The 18367-nt window shown below is 38.8% G+C and overlaps 1 protein-coding gene across 50 annotated transcripts in view; it reads right to left on the reverse strand.

Moving 5' to 3' along the window:
- MGA (MAX dimerization protein MGA) overlaps nt 1-18367 on the reverse strand; it is a 171370-nt gene that overhangs the window by 56370 nt on the left and 96633 nt on the right. For 30 of the 50 annotated variants that reach the window (XM_084972776.1, XM_084972718.1, XM_084972703.1 and 27 more), the window contains exons 3-9: nt 12622-13564; nt 11553-11631; nt 11334-11429; nt 7562-7693; nt 7249-7353; nt 4857-5518; nt 2552-2897 (exon numbers count right to left, since the gene is read on the reverse strand). In XM_084972776.1, coding sequence (XP_084828902.1) covers nt 2552-2897; nt 4857-5518; nt 7249-7353; nt 7562-7693; nt 11334-11429; nt 11553-11631; nt 12622-13564 — 2363 coding nt within the window. The remainder of the gene's footprint in view (nt 1-2551; nt 2898-4856; nt 5519-7248; nt 7354-7561; nt 7694-11333; nt 11430-11552; nt 11632-12621; nt 13565-18367) is intronic. The other 20 variants (XM_084972889.1, XM_084972834.1, XM_084972886.1 and 17 more) reach the window with 1 other exon arrangement.

Consider the following 18367-nt stretch of genomic DNA (forward strand, 5'->3'; position numbering starts at 1 on the left):
GTGCAGTGGTATGGCTTTTGTAGCTTATTCCTGTTGCTTTGGAATGGAAAAGTATTGCTATAGGTGCAAGATGGAAATAAAACCCAGTAAAGATACATGAATGAAACTAAATTAATAATTTTATAATATATTTCATTCAAATCTTTAAAATTTACAAAGAGATCATTTAGGTATATAAAGGTAATCCTTTTTAAACACTGAAATAGATATTAGAACAGCCTGGGACTGGTTACAAAGTGGACAAAAGAGACCAAAAACAGACCCAAACATTAGTATATTTTAATTTCCTATATCATAGGTGACATTTTAAACCAGTAGGTAAAGTACTTATTCTCAACAAGTGATGGTACAACTGGCCAGCCTCCTGGGGAAAAAATGATTTTCTACTACAAATCTCACATCAAATAAATTCCAGATAAATAGGCTTAAAGATTAAACTGTCAATTATTAATCTAAATTTTACTTTTGAGGATAGAGAGGGACTTTTTTCTTTTTTTCTATTTTTAGAGCTGCATCTGTGGCATACAGGAAGTTCCCTGGCTAGGGGTCCAAACGGAGCTACAGCTGCTGGCCTACACCACAGCCACAGCAAAGTGGAATACAAGCTGGGTCTGCAACCGACACCACAGCTCAGGGCAGTATGGGATCCTTAACCCAATGAGCAAGACCAGGGATTGAACCTGCATCTTCACGGATACTACTAGGGCTCTTTACTGCTGAGTCACAACAGGAACTTCTGAGAAAGACTTTCTAAGCAGGATTCCAAAGAACTAAAACCATAAAAGGAAAAGGCTACCAGATTTAACCATCTCTGATTTTCCTGTGTCAGGAGGAGGTAAGAACTTTGAACAAAATTAAAATGTAAATTAAAAAATTACAACCTGAAAAAAGACAAAGCTCTTGGAAACATACAGGAAAAATACACAGCCACTCTAATAGAAGTTAGCAAAGAATTTAAAAACGCAATTTAAAGAAGAAAGTTTATAACAAATGGTTAATAAACCTACCACTGAATATAAATTAAGACAAGATATCTATTTCTGCCTATCAACTTGAATATCCAATGTTAAGGATATAGAAATGGGAGTTCCCGTTGTGGCTTAGCAGACTAAGAACCCAACTAGTATTCATAAGGATGCAGGTTCGATCTGGGCCTCACTCAGTAGGTTAAGGATCCCATGTTGCTGTGAGATGTGGTGTAGGTCGCAGACACAGCCTGGATCCCACTTTGCTGTGGCTGTAGTATAGGTCGGCAGCTGCTGCTCCAATTTGACCCCTAGCCTCAGAACTTTCATATGCCACAGGTGCCACCCTAAAAAAGGGGGGGGGGGAGAATATAGAACTGGCACTATCCACCTACTGGTAAAATGTGTAGCTGGCACAATTCTAGCAACATTTATAATAAATGTTTAAAGAGCACTCATTGTCATAGCAATTACACTGGCCTATATTGAACATCGATGTTTATCATCATACTGTTCAAAAACTCAAAAAGGTTAAATGTCCCAAAGGATTGTAATAATATGAAGCCATTAAAATTAAAATTGTAATACAGATCTATACTTATTAATATAGAAACAGAACATGAATTTATGATACGAAATTTTTAAAAGTTACTACATATAGAGTAGCTCAATTTCTATAAAAATACCCAAGTGGATTAAGAGAAAGTGCTGGAAGAACATACATCAAAAATATTAATCATCCAATCTGACTGAAATAAATACATGGCAAGCAATAGCAAATGTAAACTACCAAAGATGAATATTAATCCTCTAATAAACTAAGAGCAGGAGACTCTTTATACAATAAAATTATAGTCAATATATTTAAGCAAAATAAAAAGATAAAGTAGAAAGGTAAAAAAAATCAAAAATGAAATACATAACTTGAGTCTATATAACCACTTAACCAAAAAGGAAAAATAAGCTTTTCAAAAGAGTATAAAATGCTCAACTCAGTTATGCCCTTCTTCTGTTCCCAAATCGCCAACCACCTGGTGAACACCTCAAACCAAGACCAGAGTCTTTTTTGCAAACTACTTCTTTCAGAAAATAAAATGAGACGTGTTGGTCAACTGATTGTAGTAATCATTTCACAAAGTATACCTATGCCAAATCACCATGTTGTACACTTTAAGTACATGCAATTTTATTTGTCAATCATACCTAAATATAGCCGGGGAGAGGTTAGAAAATGATGGATTATCATGATTATCTATATATTCAAAAAACATGGCAGTAGAGAGTGGGAACAAGACACAGAGAAAAACAGATGAAGCCTCAAAGGCATTCTGAAAATACAAATGAGAAAGATTCAAATGTAGCACAAAAAAAAGCTTTGTTCAAGAGAAAATTTCAATTAAAAAAAGGCATGCATGCACAGGTGTGTGTATGTCACACATGCCATACAGAAAGAACATTTAAGGATAATAAGAATTAAATTCTTATCAGATCACTGATCAAGATTAAAGTAATAGCAATAACTGAAACAGGTTTTTAAATAACCATATATTTCTCCAAAAAAAATAGTTTTGACTCTCAATACTCACTGTATTCCAGCTTCTTTCTCTTCTTTTTCTCTTTCAGTTGTTCTTCCTCCTCCTTGACTCCCTCTTCTTCTTCTCTTTGCTCCTCTCCCATATTATCATAAAATACTGGTTCACGATGAGCAGCCTTCCTCTGGAAATGCTTAGTTTTGGATCCCCCTTTAACAAGTACAACTTTTCTTTTCAAACAAGTGCAGCCAAACATGCAGTCTGGTCGGCGGCAGTGAGCAGGCTGGCGCTTCTCCAAAGCTAGACTTGAACATATACAACCCAATCGACAGAAGTCATTGTTGCATGGAGGAGCTCGTTTCCTTATGATTGTGTGGATAGGTTTAGTTTTTAGAGATGCCTAAAATTAAAGTAGAAAATTATAAATGTACTAAATCATCCCCTAAGAGTCATATTTTCTGCCTTCTACAACTTTGGGCACTCAGCACTAACAGTACAAGATTAGCACAGATTAAAAGTATAAAACATGAATATAACCAGAACTATGAGCAATCTCTCAATCTTTTTTTTTTTTCTTTCTTGCTTTTTAGGGCTGCACCCCGCAGCACATGGAAGTTCCCAGGCTAGGGGTCGAATTGGAGCTACAGCTGCCAGCCAATACCACAGCCACAGCAATGGGGGATCCAAGCCATGTCTTCAACCTCACCAAAATTCACAGCGACTTCAGATTCTTGACGCACCGAGAAAGAACAGGGATAGAACCCACGTCCTCATGGATACTAGCCAGGTTTGTTTCCACTATGCCACAATGGGAACTCCCCCAATCTCTCATTCTAATGTATAGCACAGACAAGCAAGAGAATATTTTAATTAATTATGAGCCAAAATATCAACAAGGATGAATTTATTCTCAACAGAAATCACACATAATGTTCTAGGGCAAGGATTAACATAAGGTCCATGGGCCAAATCCTGCCTTTTTTATAAGTAAAGTTTCATCAGAACACAGCTAGGCTCATTCGTTTACATAATATATCTATGGCATTACAATAGGAGAGTTGCATAACTGCAACAGAGAGTGAATAGCCTGCAAAGCCTAAAATATTTACTATCTGCTCCTTCACAGATATAGTTTACCAACCTCTGCTCTATGGTAGTTCATAAAAAGAGAATAGGATAATACATGCATAAAAGTCTTTGGAAATGATTGACTATAAAAAACACAATCTGTATTTAGTAGCAACATATGATGATCTTCAGCTCTAGAATTCAGTCACAGAATTTAAGAAAATGGGAGGTAAAGTACAGAAATTTCAAGACCAAAATAATTAACCATATGCTGCTATATCATTTCACATGCACGAGAGGCTGCTAAAACAGGTGAATCAATAATTACTGAAAAAGGGAGTTCCCGTCGTGGCACTGCGGAAACGAATCCAACTGGGAACCATGAGGTTGCGGGTTTGATCCCTGGCATCACTCTGCAGGTTGAGGATCTGGCGCTGCTGTGAGCTGTGGTGTAGATCACAGACACAGCTCAGATCTGGCGTTGCTGTGGTTCTGGCATAGGCAGGCGGCTACAGCTCCAATTAGACCCCTAGCCTGGAGACCTCCCTATGCCGTGGGTGCAGTCCTAAAAAGACAAAATAATAATAATAATAACTGAAAATTTTTTGGAGTTCCCATTGTAGCTCAGTGGTAAAGAAAATGACTAGTATCCATGAGGATGTGGGTTCAATCCCTGGCCTTGTTCAGAGGGTTACTGTGAGCTATGGTATAGTCTGCAGACTTGGCTTGGATCCTATTTTGCTATGGCTGTGGTGTAGGCCAGCAGCTATAGCTCTAATTCAACCCCTAGCCTGGGAATCTCCAAATGCCACAGGTGCTGCCCTAAAACAAAAGAAAAAAATAAATAAAATAAAAATAATTAGTGAAAAATTCTTAAAATAACATTTACAAAAGACAAAAGCTTTTTCTCTATAGGTTTGTAATTTGGAGGATTTTCTGGGATTTAGTACCATATAAACAGAATTTTCAAAGCTGTTTTAACAAGATCAGTAAACATACTTGCCAACACGCTAGAGAATGAAATTAGAAACATTCAGTATAGCCAGCTGCCTTTACATAGGAGAGGACAATTCAAAAGCACAACTGAAGTGTCTCCCTCTGCTGGCAGGAGAAATCTACATGTGATGTACAGCTGATAAAGAACCACCAATGTGGAAGATATCTCCTTAGTTGTCGTTGCTAAGATAACTAAATATCCCATCCTCGTGCCAAAAAGCTCCATTCCCATTTCTCCTATCTCATTCTTTCTAGCCAAGAAATAATATGCTTCTGGAGAACAACAGATACTTACTTGAGCCGTAAGCAGAGTTGTTAAGGATACATCTGCTCGCTCTTCGGTGATATAGGTCCTTGGTTTTCCTTCCCAAAGTGCACAGTCTTCTAGATCCATTAGTTTCACTTGAGATTTAGATAAGCCTGGAGGGCGACTTCCCTGTTGTTGCTGCTGCTGCTGGTGGTGTGCCTGCCGCAAACTAATCTGCTTTGGAAATGTATTTTCATCTAAAGCTGGCACAACCAAGTTATTCACCTGATTTTCTGAGATGTTGTTTGAAGCATTCTTGGTAACCTTATCTCCAGAAATCATATGAGTGTGTTTCTGCTTTGGTGAAACAGGGTAGGGTAAAATAGATTTATAAGATGATTTAGTTCGGCCACTGAAAGTTGCCTGTTTGTTTTGAGACTTTGCCTTTCGAGAGGCAGGGGGTACAGAATGAGGCTTCAAAGAGTAAGAGGTAGAAGGGGAAATGGTTGATTGCTTCTTTAGTACACTATCAAGTGTTCGAACATAGCTGGTACTCTTGGTAGGAAGCTGGTATACCACAGGAGATGTGGGAGCATTAGAAGAGAAACCCATGCTTGTTTCCATCAGCTTGCCTTCATTTTCCAAGTACTCATCTAGTTTATCACTGCAGAAAGCAGAACGGTTTTTCAATGAACCTTCTGAATTTCCACCTACAGATAAAGAGACACAGATACTTAAAGAAATCTAGGACGGATTTTTAGATCTCAAGACAAATACTTTAAAAAGCCAGGAACATTAACTTATAAGCTACTGAATCTTCTAAAATTGTCCCTCCTCAGAGGAAGGAAAAATAAGAGTTCTGTTGCGGCACAGTGGAAACGAATTTCACTAGTACCCATGAGGATGGGTTAAGGACCCAGCATTGCCGTAAGCTGTGACATAGGTTGCGGATGCGGCTTGGATCCAAAGGTGCTGTGGCTGTGCTGTAGGCCCACAGCTGCAGCTCTGATTCTACCCCTAGGCTGGAACTTCTATATGCCATGGGTGTAGCCCTAAAAAGGAAAAAAAAAAAAATATATATATATATATAATTACCTTATTATATATATTTAGGATTATTTTTTGCAAAGTGCTAATAATAATAATTAACACTAATAATCAACAACATCTGATAACTTATGGCCTTAGAATAGAGATCACACTCTACATGGTGTAAGTTAAACCATAAAAGCAAAAAATATACTTAAATCTGACCTCAGTAGAATGCCAAGAGATTGCAATACCTAGATTATGACAGAAAACACAAGCAGCAGATAAGGGCACAAAAAGAGTATAAAATTTAGCTTTTAAAGAACAAGGAAAAGGGTCAGTGGTTAACGAATCCAACTAGGAACCATGAGGTTGCGGGTTTGATCCCTGGCCTTGCTCAGCGGGTTAAGGATCTGGTGTTGCCATGAGCTGTGGTGTAGGTTGCAGATGTGGCTTGGATCCCTTGTTGCTGTGGCTCTGGCGTAGGCCAGAGGCTACAGCTCCAATTAGACCCCTACCCTGGGAACCTCCATATGCTGTGGGAACGGCCCCAGAAAAGGCAAAAAGACAAAAAAAAAAAAAAAAAAACAAGGAAAAGCAAGCTTAGTAGAAAGATAAGCACTACACTACTAAAGCAATGTACAAAGATTCAAAAATGAGAAAAACTTGGAACTCCCATCATGCTCAGCGGTAATGAACCCAACTAATATGCATGAGGACACCCATTCAATCCCTGGCCTTACTCAGTGGATTGAGGACCCAGTGTTGCTGTGAGCTGTGGTATAGGTTGCAGATGCAGCTCAGATCCCGCACTGCTGTGGTTGTGGTGTAGGCCAACAGCTGCAGCTCTGATTCGACCCCTAGCCTGGGAACCGCCCTGTGCTATGGATGCAGCCCTAAAAAGACCAAAAAAAAAAAAAAAAAGAGAGAGAGAGAGAAAAACTATATTGGACAGATGGTAAATTTATCTTGTCAGACTGTAAACTGCAAACAAGTGTAGTAGGAAAGGAAAAGCACTAAGAAAGGAAACCAATAGGCATACAGTCAAAATTTAGATTTTTATATTGCATTTATAAGTTTATTTTGAAGTACTATACACTGCTATTGGGAATCATTACATAGCTCTGAAGTGTAGAGTTCTGGAATAATGCTTGAGAATGATGCTTTCTAAATAACTGCGGAAACAGAAAGGAAATATGGTTTGGAAAGGCTGCAAGGATTGGATTTGGTTAGGAACTGAACCCTAGGATGGGGACTATGGGAGACAGAAAATGAAAAGAAATAGGCAAGATATTTTCAGTTTATTTTAAAGCATGGGAAGAGCTAAAGAAAAACAACCAAGGCTTACTTTCAAGAAAAGACTTTGGCCACATGTTTCAAAATATATTTAAAAATTTTAAAAGCTGATTACCTTCATTCCTAGATGCAGAAGCACCATGAAACTTTCCCCTCCAGCCCTTAATCTTGGTGAAGTCATTGGTCTTCCCTGTCCTAGAAACAAAGGGAAATCCAGCATCTATAAAAGAAAAAAATGATCAAAATTCTAGCAAGCCAATATTGAATATCTAATTAATTACTAAGATTTCATCTAAAACATATAAATCATTGTTAAGACTCACCACTGAATAAAAGATCTATGTTAGAATACCCTAAACATCTCTAGCAATAGTAAAATTTTGTTTTTATTACAAATTTCTTTGACCTTACAAATGCCATGCACTTACCAGGAGAGGCAGGGTTGGTTCCTGTAAGGTTCCAGAAAGGAAAACTAGTGGCTGGAGCCAAAGGTAGCTGTACTCCCAAGTATTTAAGATCAATGCTCATTGTTGGATCCACTGAATTCAATTTTAAGCCCACTACAAGGAAAAAGGACCAAAAATCATAACTTTTTTTCTGACTGTAAATGGGATTTTTTTTTTTTTTTTTAGTTTTATTAAAGTATAGTTAATTTACAAGGCTATGATGGTTTTCTAAAAATCTTTGGTTGTGGGGCAGAACACAGTAGAGATAAAATAGAGATAAAGAAAAAGTGGACAACAAAAATGATGAAAAAAATCTGAAAGTGGCCTTTAAGGCCAGCTTTAAGGTGGCCTCATGATCCTCTCATCCTGGGTATTACATATTTGTACAGTCCTCTCCCTTCTTGGTCTTAAGTGTGGATGGGTCCTGTGATTTGCTTTTGATGGATGGAATGTGGCAAAAAGGATGGGATGTACATGATTATGTGTACATGATAATATAAGAGTTGAATATATCACCCATCCTTCTAGAGCTACAAGGATATGAATTCTGTCAAAAAACAACCTGGGAGAAACTGGAGGGTTTCCTTCAATGGGAAACCAGGCCTGACATTTTGACTGGAGCCTTGTAAGAAAAAAACTGAGTTAAGCAGTGCTAAAACACCTGCCCTACAGAAACTTTGAGACAATAAATGTTTCATTTTAAGGTACTAAGCTTGTGCTAATTTGTTAAGCAACAATAGATAATATATAAATACAGCACAATTTAGATCTTTTGTACTTCAACACTTTGTGGCCCAGAGATTTTCTAGGACATCTAATATAAAAAAAAGACCCATAAGATCAAAATGAAAACAGATAATCTCTAGGTTCAAAGGCAGAGTCACCTAAAGCGATAAACTGCAGCAAAAAGAAAAAAAAAAAAAAAAGCTTGCCTCTAGTTAAATCCACTTAAATATGAGATATCCACAAAAATACATTCAAGATGAATAAACATTTGTAAACTAGCCAATACAGAACAGAAAACGTAATTAAATGTATGAGAAAAACTCTAGCTAACCATTGACTTAATTCTACATTTGGAATACTTTTTTAAGTAACTAAAAAGGAAGAGACAGAGTACTCTGGGAATACTGTCATAAAAGTATTCAACATTAAAACTGACAGGAGCCCACATTGATATAAATGAGTAAAAATGAGGGAGGAGTTCCCGCATGGCTCAGCAGGTTAAGGATCTGGCATTATCACTGCTATGGCTCTGATTACAGCTGTGGCATGGGTCTGATCCCTGGCCAGGAACTTCCACATGCAATAGGTGTCACTGGAGGAAAAAAAAAAAAAAAAAAAAAGACACAGAATTGACTTGGTAGCAATGAAGTAGAAATGCTCTTATAAAAATACCTCTAAAGATCAAAAACATGATAATTTCAGATTGACAAACTTAGAAAATAAACCAATTTGGATATAACAAAGATTTACAGGAGACAAAAATATACTGTAGAAAAGAAAATTAAGAATGTTATTTTAGGAGTTCCCATCATGGCTCAGCAGAAACAAATCTGACTAGTATCCATGAGGACACAGGTTCAATCCCTGGCCTCGTTCAATGGGTTAAGGATCCAGCGTTACCGTGAGCTGTGGTGTAGGTCATAGATGCAGCTCAGATCTGGCATTGCTGTGGCTGTGGCGTAGGCCAGTGGCTACAGCTCCAATTTGACCCCTAGCCTGGGAACCTGCATATGTGTGAGTGCAGCCCTAGAAAGACAAAAATATAACAAATAACTGAAAGAATCTTACTTTATTTTAGTAACAAAACTTTCAACAATACCAAAAAATGTTTTCTTGGACTTGGTCAATGTTTCTTCCACCATTTCGAACTAGTTCAAAAAGCTTTTCAGATTTCTAAGTGCTTATTTTCTAAAGAATAATGTAACTCTACAGTTGATAGAAAGGCAAAGAAATATGACATTACTGAACTGAAATTTAACAAATTACTTCAAGCATCAATTTTTAGAAAGGACCTGGATGAATACTTTCACTGGGATGGGCACCATTCAGTTACCACAAAGATTTAGCTGAACTAACTTTTTTTTGTAATTCTGCAAGTCTTAAGAAGCAAGAGTTGGGGAAGTGGGGGAGACAGCTGTCAAAATAAAATAGAGAAAAAACTCCAAACTAGGTCTCTACCTCATACATTATGAAAACTGCCATAGATTACAGATTTAACACTTAAAAAAAAATAAAACTATATAAGAATGCAGGTGAATTAATTTTAACAATGTGAGGATGAAGTAAAAATATGAACATGACGATACCAAATGCACAAGCCGTACAGCAGGTGAAAACAATGGCTCACACACTTTTTCACCCAAAAAACCATACCAACTGCCACCACTTAAAACTGTGATGTTGGAGTTCCTGGTGTGGTGCAATGGGATCTGTGGTGTCTCTGGAGCACTGGGACACAGGTTCGAGCCCCAGCCCTGCACAATGGGTTAAGGAACCATTGTTGAATCAGCTGCAGGTGGAAACTGTGCCTAGGATCTAAGTCCTGGCCCAGGAACTTCACATGCCTCAGGGAGGCCAAAAAAAAAAAAAAAAAAAAAAAAAACCGACCTCAACTTCTACAGCCCAATGGCAACATCGGAGAATACTAGGTCTACATTCTCTTACAACAATCCACTGATCTACTTCCTTTAGATGTAGAATCTATGCACCAGCCCATCAGAGTCCAACCCCTCCTGCAAATTCAGTTACCTATTAGTATCCACAAGCATTTGACTTTGAATGCCCATTACACAAAGGGAAAAAACCGTAAATTTGACTAAAACATCTATAAGGGAAGGAAAAAACTCAAACCTCAGCCAAAAAGGAAAAAAAAAGTCAAAAGGGCAAAAAGACAAGCAGGAAGAACTGAATATATTTAATTCTAGAACTAAAACATGAAAACAAATATGGGAATTAAATTGTTACAACGTAACATAAACGTTATATTCAGAATTGGAAAGGTTTTTCTTAGGATAAAAAAGGCCTAGACATTTTTAAGTTATGGAAAGAATCATCTACAGAGGGAAGTGAAAAATTCAAGCTGAGAGAGGTGCTGAGAGAAATAAAATCAAGGATGGGGAAAGAAGCAAAGGCAAGGGAGGGGAGAGGAGAAAAAGAGGGGAAGGAGAGAAGAGAATTAAAAATTGGCTTGTAGGAGTTCCCATCGTGGCGCAGTGGTTGACAAATCCAACTAGGAACCATGAGGTTGCAGGTACGATCCCTGACCTTACTCAGAGGGTTAAGGATCTGGCATTGCCGTGAGCTGTGGTGTAAGTCGCAGACGCGGCTTGGATCCCTCATTGCTGTGGCTCTGGCGTAGGCCGGTGGCTACAGCTCCGATTCGACCCCTAGCCTGGGAACCTCCATATGCCTCGGGAGCGGCCCTAGAAAAGGCAAAAAGACCAAAAAAAAAAAAAAAAATTGGCTTGTAGGAGTTCCCACTGTGGCGCAATGGAAATGAATCCAACTGGTATCCACGAGGACGCAGGTTCGTCCCTGGCTTTGCTCAGTGAGTTAAAAGATGTGGCACTGCTATGAGCTGTGGCGTAGGTCAAAGACACAGCTCGGATCCTGTGTTGCTGTGGCTGTGGTGTAGGTTGTCAGCTGCAGCTCCAATTCGACTCCTAGCCTGGGAACCGCCATATGCTGCAGGTGCGGCCTTTAAAAGAAAAAATAAAATTGGCTTGTATACTTTTTTAGAGAGTATTACCTTCTTGAAGACTCGGATGTATCACCTGCTTGTGCCGTAAGGCTTTCAAATCTTCTATCAATTCCTTTTCCAACTGGGAAATTCTTGCTCTACAGCCTACTCAGAAAACAAACAATGATAAAATAAGCTACTATATACTACAGAAGAATATATATTGCATCTTTCACTTCTAAAGCCAAGCCCTCAACATATCTCCTTTTTAATACTATTATATAATACCTGGGTCATTTATGGTTGATGCCTGAAGACTAGAGGACTCTTCTGTTGTTCCATCAACTGCATGAATGTCTAGAGCTTCCTATTTTAAAAAGAAAAAAGTAGGCCGTATCACTTCTAAAGGTTTAAAAGAAAGGAGCATTTTTTTCATTTTGCTACTTTTTACTATTTTCTAAATATTCCACATCAGCATCACTTTAATACCAGGGTTGGGGGAGGCAAAAAATTTGAATATACTTAGTTAACTGACATAAAACTATATTTATGCTAATTTATCACAATTTGTATACTGATTTTTTAGAACCTATGACAGCTTACTCAGCAATTAACAAAGAGGGAGGAAAAGACTATGCAGAGAGAATTCAACCTCCATGTAGCTGATTGAGAAAGATTAGGTTTCTAGGAGTTCCCACTGTAGTTCAGCAGAGTCACTGATACTGACTCTCTGAGGATGCAGGTTCGATCCCTAGCCTCACTCAGTGAGTTAAAGATCTGGTGTTGCCATGGCTGTGGCACACGCTGCAGCTGCAGTATGGCCCAGGAACTTCCACATGCCATAGGTGTGGCTATAAAGAGAAAAAAAAGAAAGATTAGGCTTCTATAAAAATCTAAAAGAAAAATAATGTAGAAGAGTTGGAGTAAACAAAGCAACTATCACTGTGACAGGATTAATAGACTGTTGTGCTCTCCAATGACATTCTGCTATTGTTGATAAAAATCAGGGGATGGAGTGTCCCTAAAGAGTGAGTAAACTTTTCATGTACTTATGCCTTTTCAAAGTCCATAAAATGATAATGAAAATTTCAGTAAAAGCCAAAGATTTTTTTTAATTCCAGCTAAACACAGTGTAAAAATCATAACTGAGATCAAAGCAGACAATTTTTTAAGTCTGTTCAAACAAACTTAAGAGATGACTATTAACCCAATATTCTGGAGGTACTCCCTTCCTCACACACAAAATCTCATGTAACGGATGCAGCATTCACAGGAACAACATTCTAAGTTATCAGCCAGTGTACAATTCAAAGATGACTACTTGGCCTTAAAAAGAAAGCAGAAAATCAAGTCTCACCTTCGATTCAAAGGAAACAAAGAGAACACCGTCTACATCTTCCAGATCAGGTTTCACATCTGGAAAGGTACTTCCAGGGCCCACAGATGTGTTCTTTGTAGAAGGTAAAGATTTTCCTGTGTTTTTAGGTGGTCGTCCTGCCTTGGAGAGTTTCAACTTTCGTGGCCTTCCTCTTTTCCCAGGGCCATTTGGAGGGGCATTCTGATTAGCATTTGCGTTCTTGGAGGCAGCTGAAATCTTAAGCACAGTTGTTCTCTTTCTGCCCAAGTCCTCTTTTCCTACAAATGAGTCCCCAGCTGAACTCTTTGAACCATCAAGTATTTTTTCTGTGTTGTCAGATGTATCGGAGTATTTCCATTGAGGTTCTTTAAGTGAGGAATATTTTTGTACCACTCTGAGATCTGGTGAATGTCTTCTAAGACCATTTTCTGATTCCTTGCCTAGGCAGAAGCCAGTCTCATTAGAATTTTCAATGTATGTAGGCAAATAGTCTAATTCTGTCAACACAGAAGATCTATCCTTTCGAGATGTGGAAAGCATGTTATCAGGGAGCTCAGAAATCTTCACTGTGCTTTTGGTGACAGCACAGGGCTCCAGATAGACTACTGGCATCTTTCCAGCATCTAATTTGAACATTTTAGCTTTAGCAACACCTGATGGGCTACTTGGTAGCCATTTAGAAGAGAGATGGTCAGCTTCTATGTTATCAACTTTATTGTGCCTCTTCAGCTGTTTCTCTAGTATAGGATCATCATCACTGTTTGAGTATACATCTGTTTCCTCATCTGTCTCTTCCTGTTTCACAGTGACCCCTTCTGAACACTCACCAGGTTCATATTCATAGTCATCTAGAGGCTCTTCTTTAATGACAACATTGAAGTTTCCATTTGGGTTTAATGGTGATGTTACATGGGAGCCATCTTCAAAACTGTTGGCAACAAGACTGGAGAAACAGGGGAAGCAGCATTAAAAATGACTTAACTATCCATAAATAAGATTCAAGATGGAGAAAGAAAAAAAAATTGCTGGAAGCCAAATAAAAACACATCAAATTTCAAGAGCCATTCATCAAAAAATACTCTGTATAATATAACATTCTCAAAAACTGTTTTTTCGACATCACACTTTCACATATTCCGTCAATTTCTCATGAAAAACTATATAAAATAAAGGGTAAAGTTTTAACAAGTAACTCTCATCACTAAATCAAAAAGCCAGATATAGCGCTTATTTTTCTAATAGTGGTCTTCAAATGAACTCAATTTTGAAAGTCAGCTGGCACTGACCTAAAGGCAAACTCTAGAAATCTACACACTAATCAGCAACTGCCAATAAACACATGTCCATTACAATTAAAAACTGGAGTTCCCATCGTGGCTCAGAGGTTAGTGAACGTGACTAGGATCCATGAGGATGCAGGTTCAATCTCTGGCCTCACTCAGTGGGTTAAGGATCCAGCGTTGCCATGAGCTGTGGTATAGGTCACAGATGTGGCTTGGATCCCAAGTTGCTGTGGCTGTGGCGTAGACCTGCAGTTATAGTTCCAACTGGACCCCTAGGCTGGAAACCTCTATATGCACCGGGTGTGGCCCTAAAAGACAAAAAAAAAAAAAAAAAGACCATTACAATTTAAAATTGCCATAAACAGGAGTTCCTGCTATGGCACAGTCGGTTAGGAATCCGACTGCAGGAGTTCCCATTGTGGCTCAGTGGTTAGCAAATCTGACTAGGAATCATGAGGTTGTGGGTTTGATCCCTGGCCTCGCTCAGTGGGTTAAGGATCTGGCATTACCATGAGCTGTGGTGTAGGTTGCAGATGCGGCTCAGAACCCGAGTTGCTGTGGCTCTCATGTAGGTCAGTGGCTACAGCTCTGATTCGACCCCAAGCCTGGGAACCTCCAAAGGTAAGGATTCCACCCTTGGTCTGGCACAGTATGTTGCTGCAGCTATAGTGGTGTAGGTCACAGCTGTGGCTTGGATTCAATCTCTGGCCCAGGAACTTACATATGCCACAAGAGCACCCACTTAAAAAAAAAAAAAAAAAAAATCACTTGATAAAATTCAGTACTCAAGAGTTCTGATGTAGCACAGCAGGTTAAGAATCTGGTGGTATCACTGCAGCAGCTCAGGTTGCTGCTATGGCGCAGGCTTGATCCCTGGCCCAGAACTTCCATGAGCCACAGGCAGAACCAAAAAAAAAATTTCAATACTCATTGTTAACAACACTTAGAAAATTAGGACTGAAAGGAAAGTTCTCAACATAATACAGGGCATTACAAATGATAATACCCGGAGTTCCCATCGTGGCGCAGTGGTTAACGAATCCGACTAGGAACCATGAGGTTGCGGGTTCGGTCCCTGCCCTTGCTCAGTGGGTTAACGATCCGGCGTTGCTGTGAGCTGTGGTGTAGGTTGCAGACGTAGCTCGGATCCCGCGTTGCTGTGGCTCTGGCGTAGGCCGGGGGCTACAGCTCCGATTTGACCCCTAGCCTGGGAACCTCCATATGCCGTGGGAGCGGCCCAAGAAATAGCAACAACAACAACAACAAAAGACAAAAAGACGAAAAAAAAAAAAACAAATGATAATACCCAATAAGAAATAATGAACAGGAATTCCCATTGTGGCACAGCAGAAATAAATCTGACTAGTATCCATGAGGATGCAAGTTCAATCAGTCCTTGCTCAGTGAGTCAGGGATCCAGGGTTGCCATGAGCTGTGGTGTAGGTTGCAGATGCAGCTCAGATCCTGCACTGCTGTGGCTGTGGCATAAACTGGCAGCTTCAGCTCCGATTTGACCCCTAATCTGGGAACTTCCACATGCCTTGCATGTAGCCCTAAAAAACAAGAAAAAAAGAAAGGATGAACAATTTTTTTCTATGATCAGGAGATACAAATGACCATTCCTCAAAATTTACTATCAGCATAGCACTGGAAGTCCAAATAGTGTGATAAGGCAACAAAAAGAAAGACTAGTAATAAAGACTGGAAAGGAAGAAGTAAAACTAACTTTGTCCACAGATAACATAATTACGTATATAAAAAATCCTAAACACTACATAATAATAAGTGAATTCACCAAGGTCATGAGATCCAGAAACAAAAACCAACTGTATTTCTATGTACTATCAGACACTGGAGGCTTATACTACCAAATTCATATATTTATTTTATCTAGTGTCATCAAGACCATATGGGGAGATCCCATCATGGCTCAGCAGTTAACAAACCCAACTAGTATCATGAGGACTTGGGTTCAATACCTGGCCTCACTCAGTGGGTTAAGGATCCAGCACTGCTGTGAGCTGTGGTGTAGGTCATAAATGCAGCTCAGATCCAGCATTGCTGTTGATGTGGCATTAGGCCAGTAACTACAGCTCGGATTCAATCCATAGCCTGGCAACTTCCATAGGCCACAGATGTGAGTCTAAAAAGACCATGTAGTATTGGCAAAAGAACGGACCAAAAAAATGGAATAAAAATTAGTCCAAAAAAAGTCTCAACCATAAATACAGTCACCTGGTTTTCCAAGGCACTTGGAAAAGTAAAAATTTTAATGGGAAAGTAAAAATAAAGCCTTTTCAAAACGACGCTAGAGCATACAGATATCTGCATGGAAAAATATAAGTCCTAACACCCAACTTCAGACCAGACAAAAAAATAAGCCAAGATGGACTATATTTAAATGTTAAAGCTAAAACGACTTCACCTTTCAAAAAATTCAGTTAGGGAGTTCCCACTGCGGCTCAGGGGAAACAGACCCAAACAGTATCTATGAGGACAGGGATTAGATCCCTGGCCCCACTCAGTGGGTTAAGGATCCAGCACTGCTGTGGTGTAGGCCAGCAGCTGCAGCTCTTATTAGACCTCTAGCCTGAGAACTTCCATACACCGAAGGTGCAACCCTAAAAAGACCTCCCCCACAAAAAAAAATTCACTTAAATGAAGAAAACAGCTATTTCTTTACTTGCTAGGTTTTTTAATGGTGTTACTGTATAAGTTATATACCATAAAATCCACCCATTTTGGAGTTTCCTGGTGGTGCAACAGATTAAGGGTCCAGCATTGTCACCACTGTGGCTCGAGTCAGTGATGTGATGCAGGTTTGATCCCTTGCTGGAAACTTCCACATGCCACAGGTGCAGCCAAAAAATAAAAAAACAAAAAATAAATAAAAACCCACTCATTTTAAATAACTCAATTTTTACTAAACTGATAGTTTTGCCATCACCACTATCCAGTATCCCTTTACCTGTTTTTAAAAGTGAAACAAGCTGTCTCTTTTCCCTTTCCCTGTTCTCTCAGTTTTTGTTTATTTATACATAAATGTCATTCTCTATCAAGTAACTGAGATTCGCACTTAATGATAGTTTTCTAAAATCAGGAACAAGATGCCCACTGTCACCACTTTTATTCAACATAATATTAGAAATTCTAGCCAGAAACCAGACAAGAAAAAGAAATAAAAGGAATTCAAATTTATTTTATTTATTTTTTTTTATTTTTATTTTTTGCTTTTTAGGGCCACACCTGAAGCATATGGAAGTTCCCAGGCTATGGGTCAAATCAGAGCTGCAGCTGCACACCTACACCACAGCCACAACATGGGATCCCAAGCCACCTGCTCAAGGCAACACTGGATCCTTAACCCACTGAACGAGGCCTGATATTAAACTCGAATCCTCATGGATACTAGTCAGGTCTGTTACCACTGAGCCACAAGAGGAGCTCCCCAAAACCCAAATCTAAAAGGAAGAAATAAAACTGTCACTGTTTGCAGCTGACACACTACTATATATAGAAAATCCTAAAAATGTCACAAAAACCGATTAGAACATACGATTTTGTAAAGTTGCAGGATACAAAATTAAAATACAGAAATCTGTTGCATATACACTAACAAGTTATCAGAAAGAGTAACTAAGAAATCAATCCCCTCTACAACTGCATCAAAAGGAAATGGATACCTAGGAATAAATCTCACTAAGGAGGAAAAAGACCTCGACTCAGAAAACTATAAGATAGTAATGAAAATAACTGAAAACAACACCAACAGATGAAAAAACATATGGTACTCATGGACTAGAAGAATTAGTATTGTTGGAGTTCCCACTGTGGTTCAGGGGTAACAAACCCGACTAGTATCCATGAAGATGGGGTTCAATTCATGGCCTGGCTCAGTTGGTTAAGGATCTGGCATTGCCAAGAGCTGTGGTGTAGATCGCAGATGCAGCTCGGATCCCATGCTCCTGTGGCACAGGCCAGCAGCTGCAGCATCTCCAATTCAACCCCTGGCCTGGAAACTTCCATATGCCGCAGGTGCAATTCTAAAAAGCAAAAAAAAAAAAAAAGAAGAAGAAGAAGAAGAAGAAGAATTAATATTGTTAAAATGATTGTACCATCCAAGGTAATCTATAGACTCAACTCAGTAACTCAATTCCTTTCAAATACCAATAGCATTTTCAACAGAACTAGAATACCCTAAACTTTTGTATAGAAACCCAAAAGACTCCAAAGAGCCAAAACCATCTTGAGTAAGAAGACAAAAGCTGGATGTATTATACTCCTGATTTAAAAATATACTATGAAGCTACAGTCATCAAAACAATATTGTACTTGCACAAAACTGTCACATAGATCAACAGAACGGAATAGAGAATCTAGAAATGAATCCACACTTATATGCATATTTTAATCTACAAAACAGGAGGCAAGAATATACAATGGGGAAACAAAAGCCTCTTCAA

This window comes from Sus scrofa, chromosome 1, assembly GCF_054392235.1.
Source record: "Sus scrofa isolate SSC_HxYL_T2T_F1_AM1 chromosome 1, Sscrofa_HxYL_maternal_Yorkshire_Landrace_v2.0, whole genome shotgun sequence".
Classification (NCBI taxonomy): Eukaryota; Metazoa; Chordata; class Mammalia; order Artiodactyla; family Suidae; genus Sus; species Sus scrofa.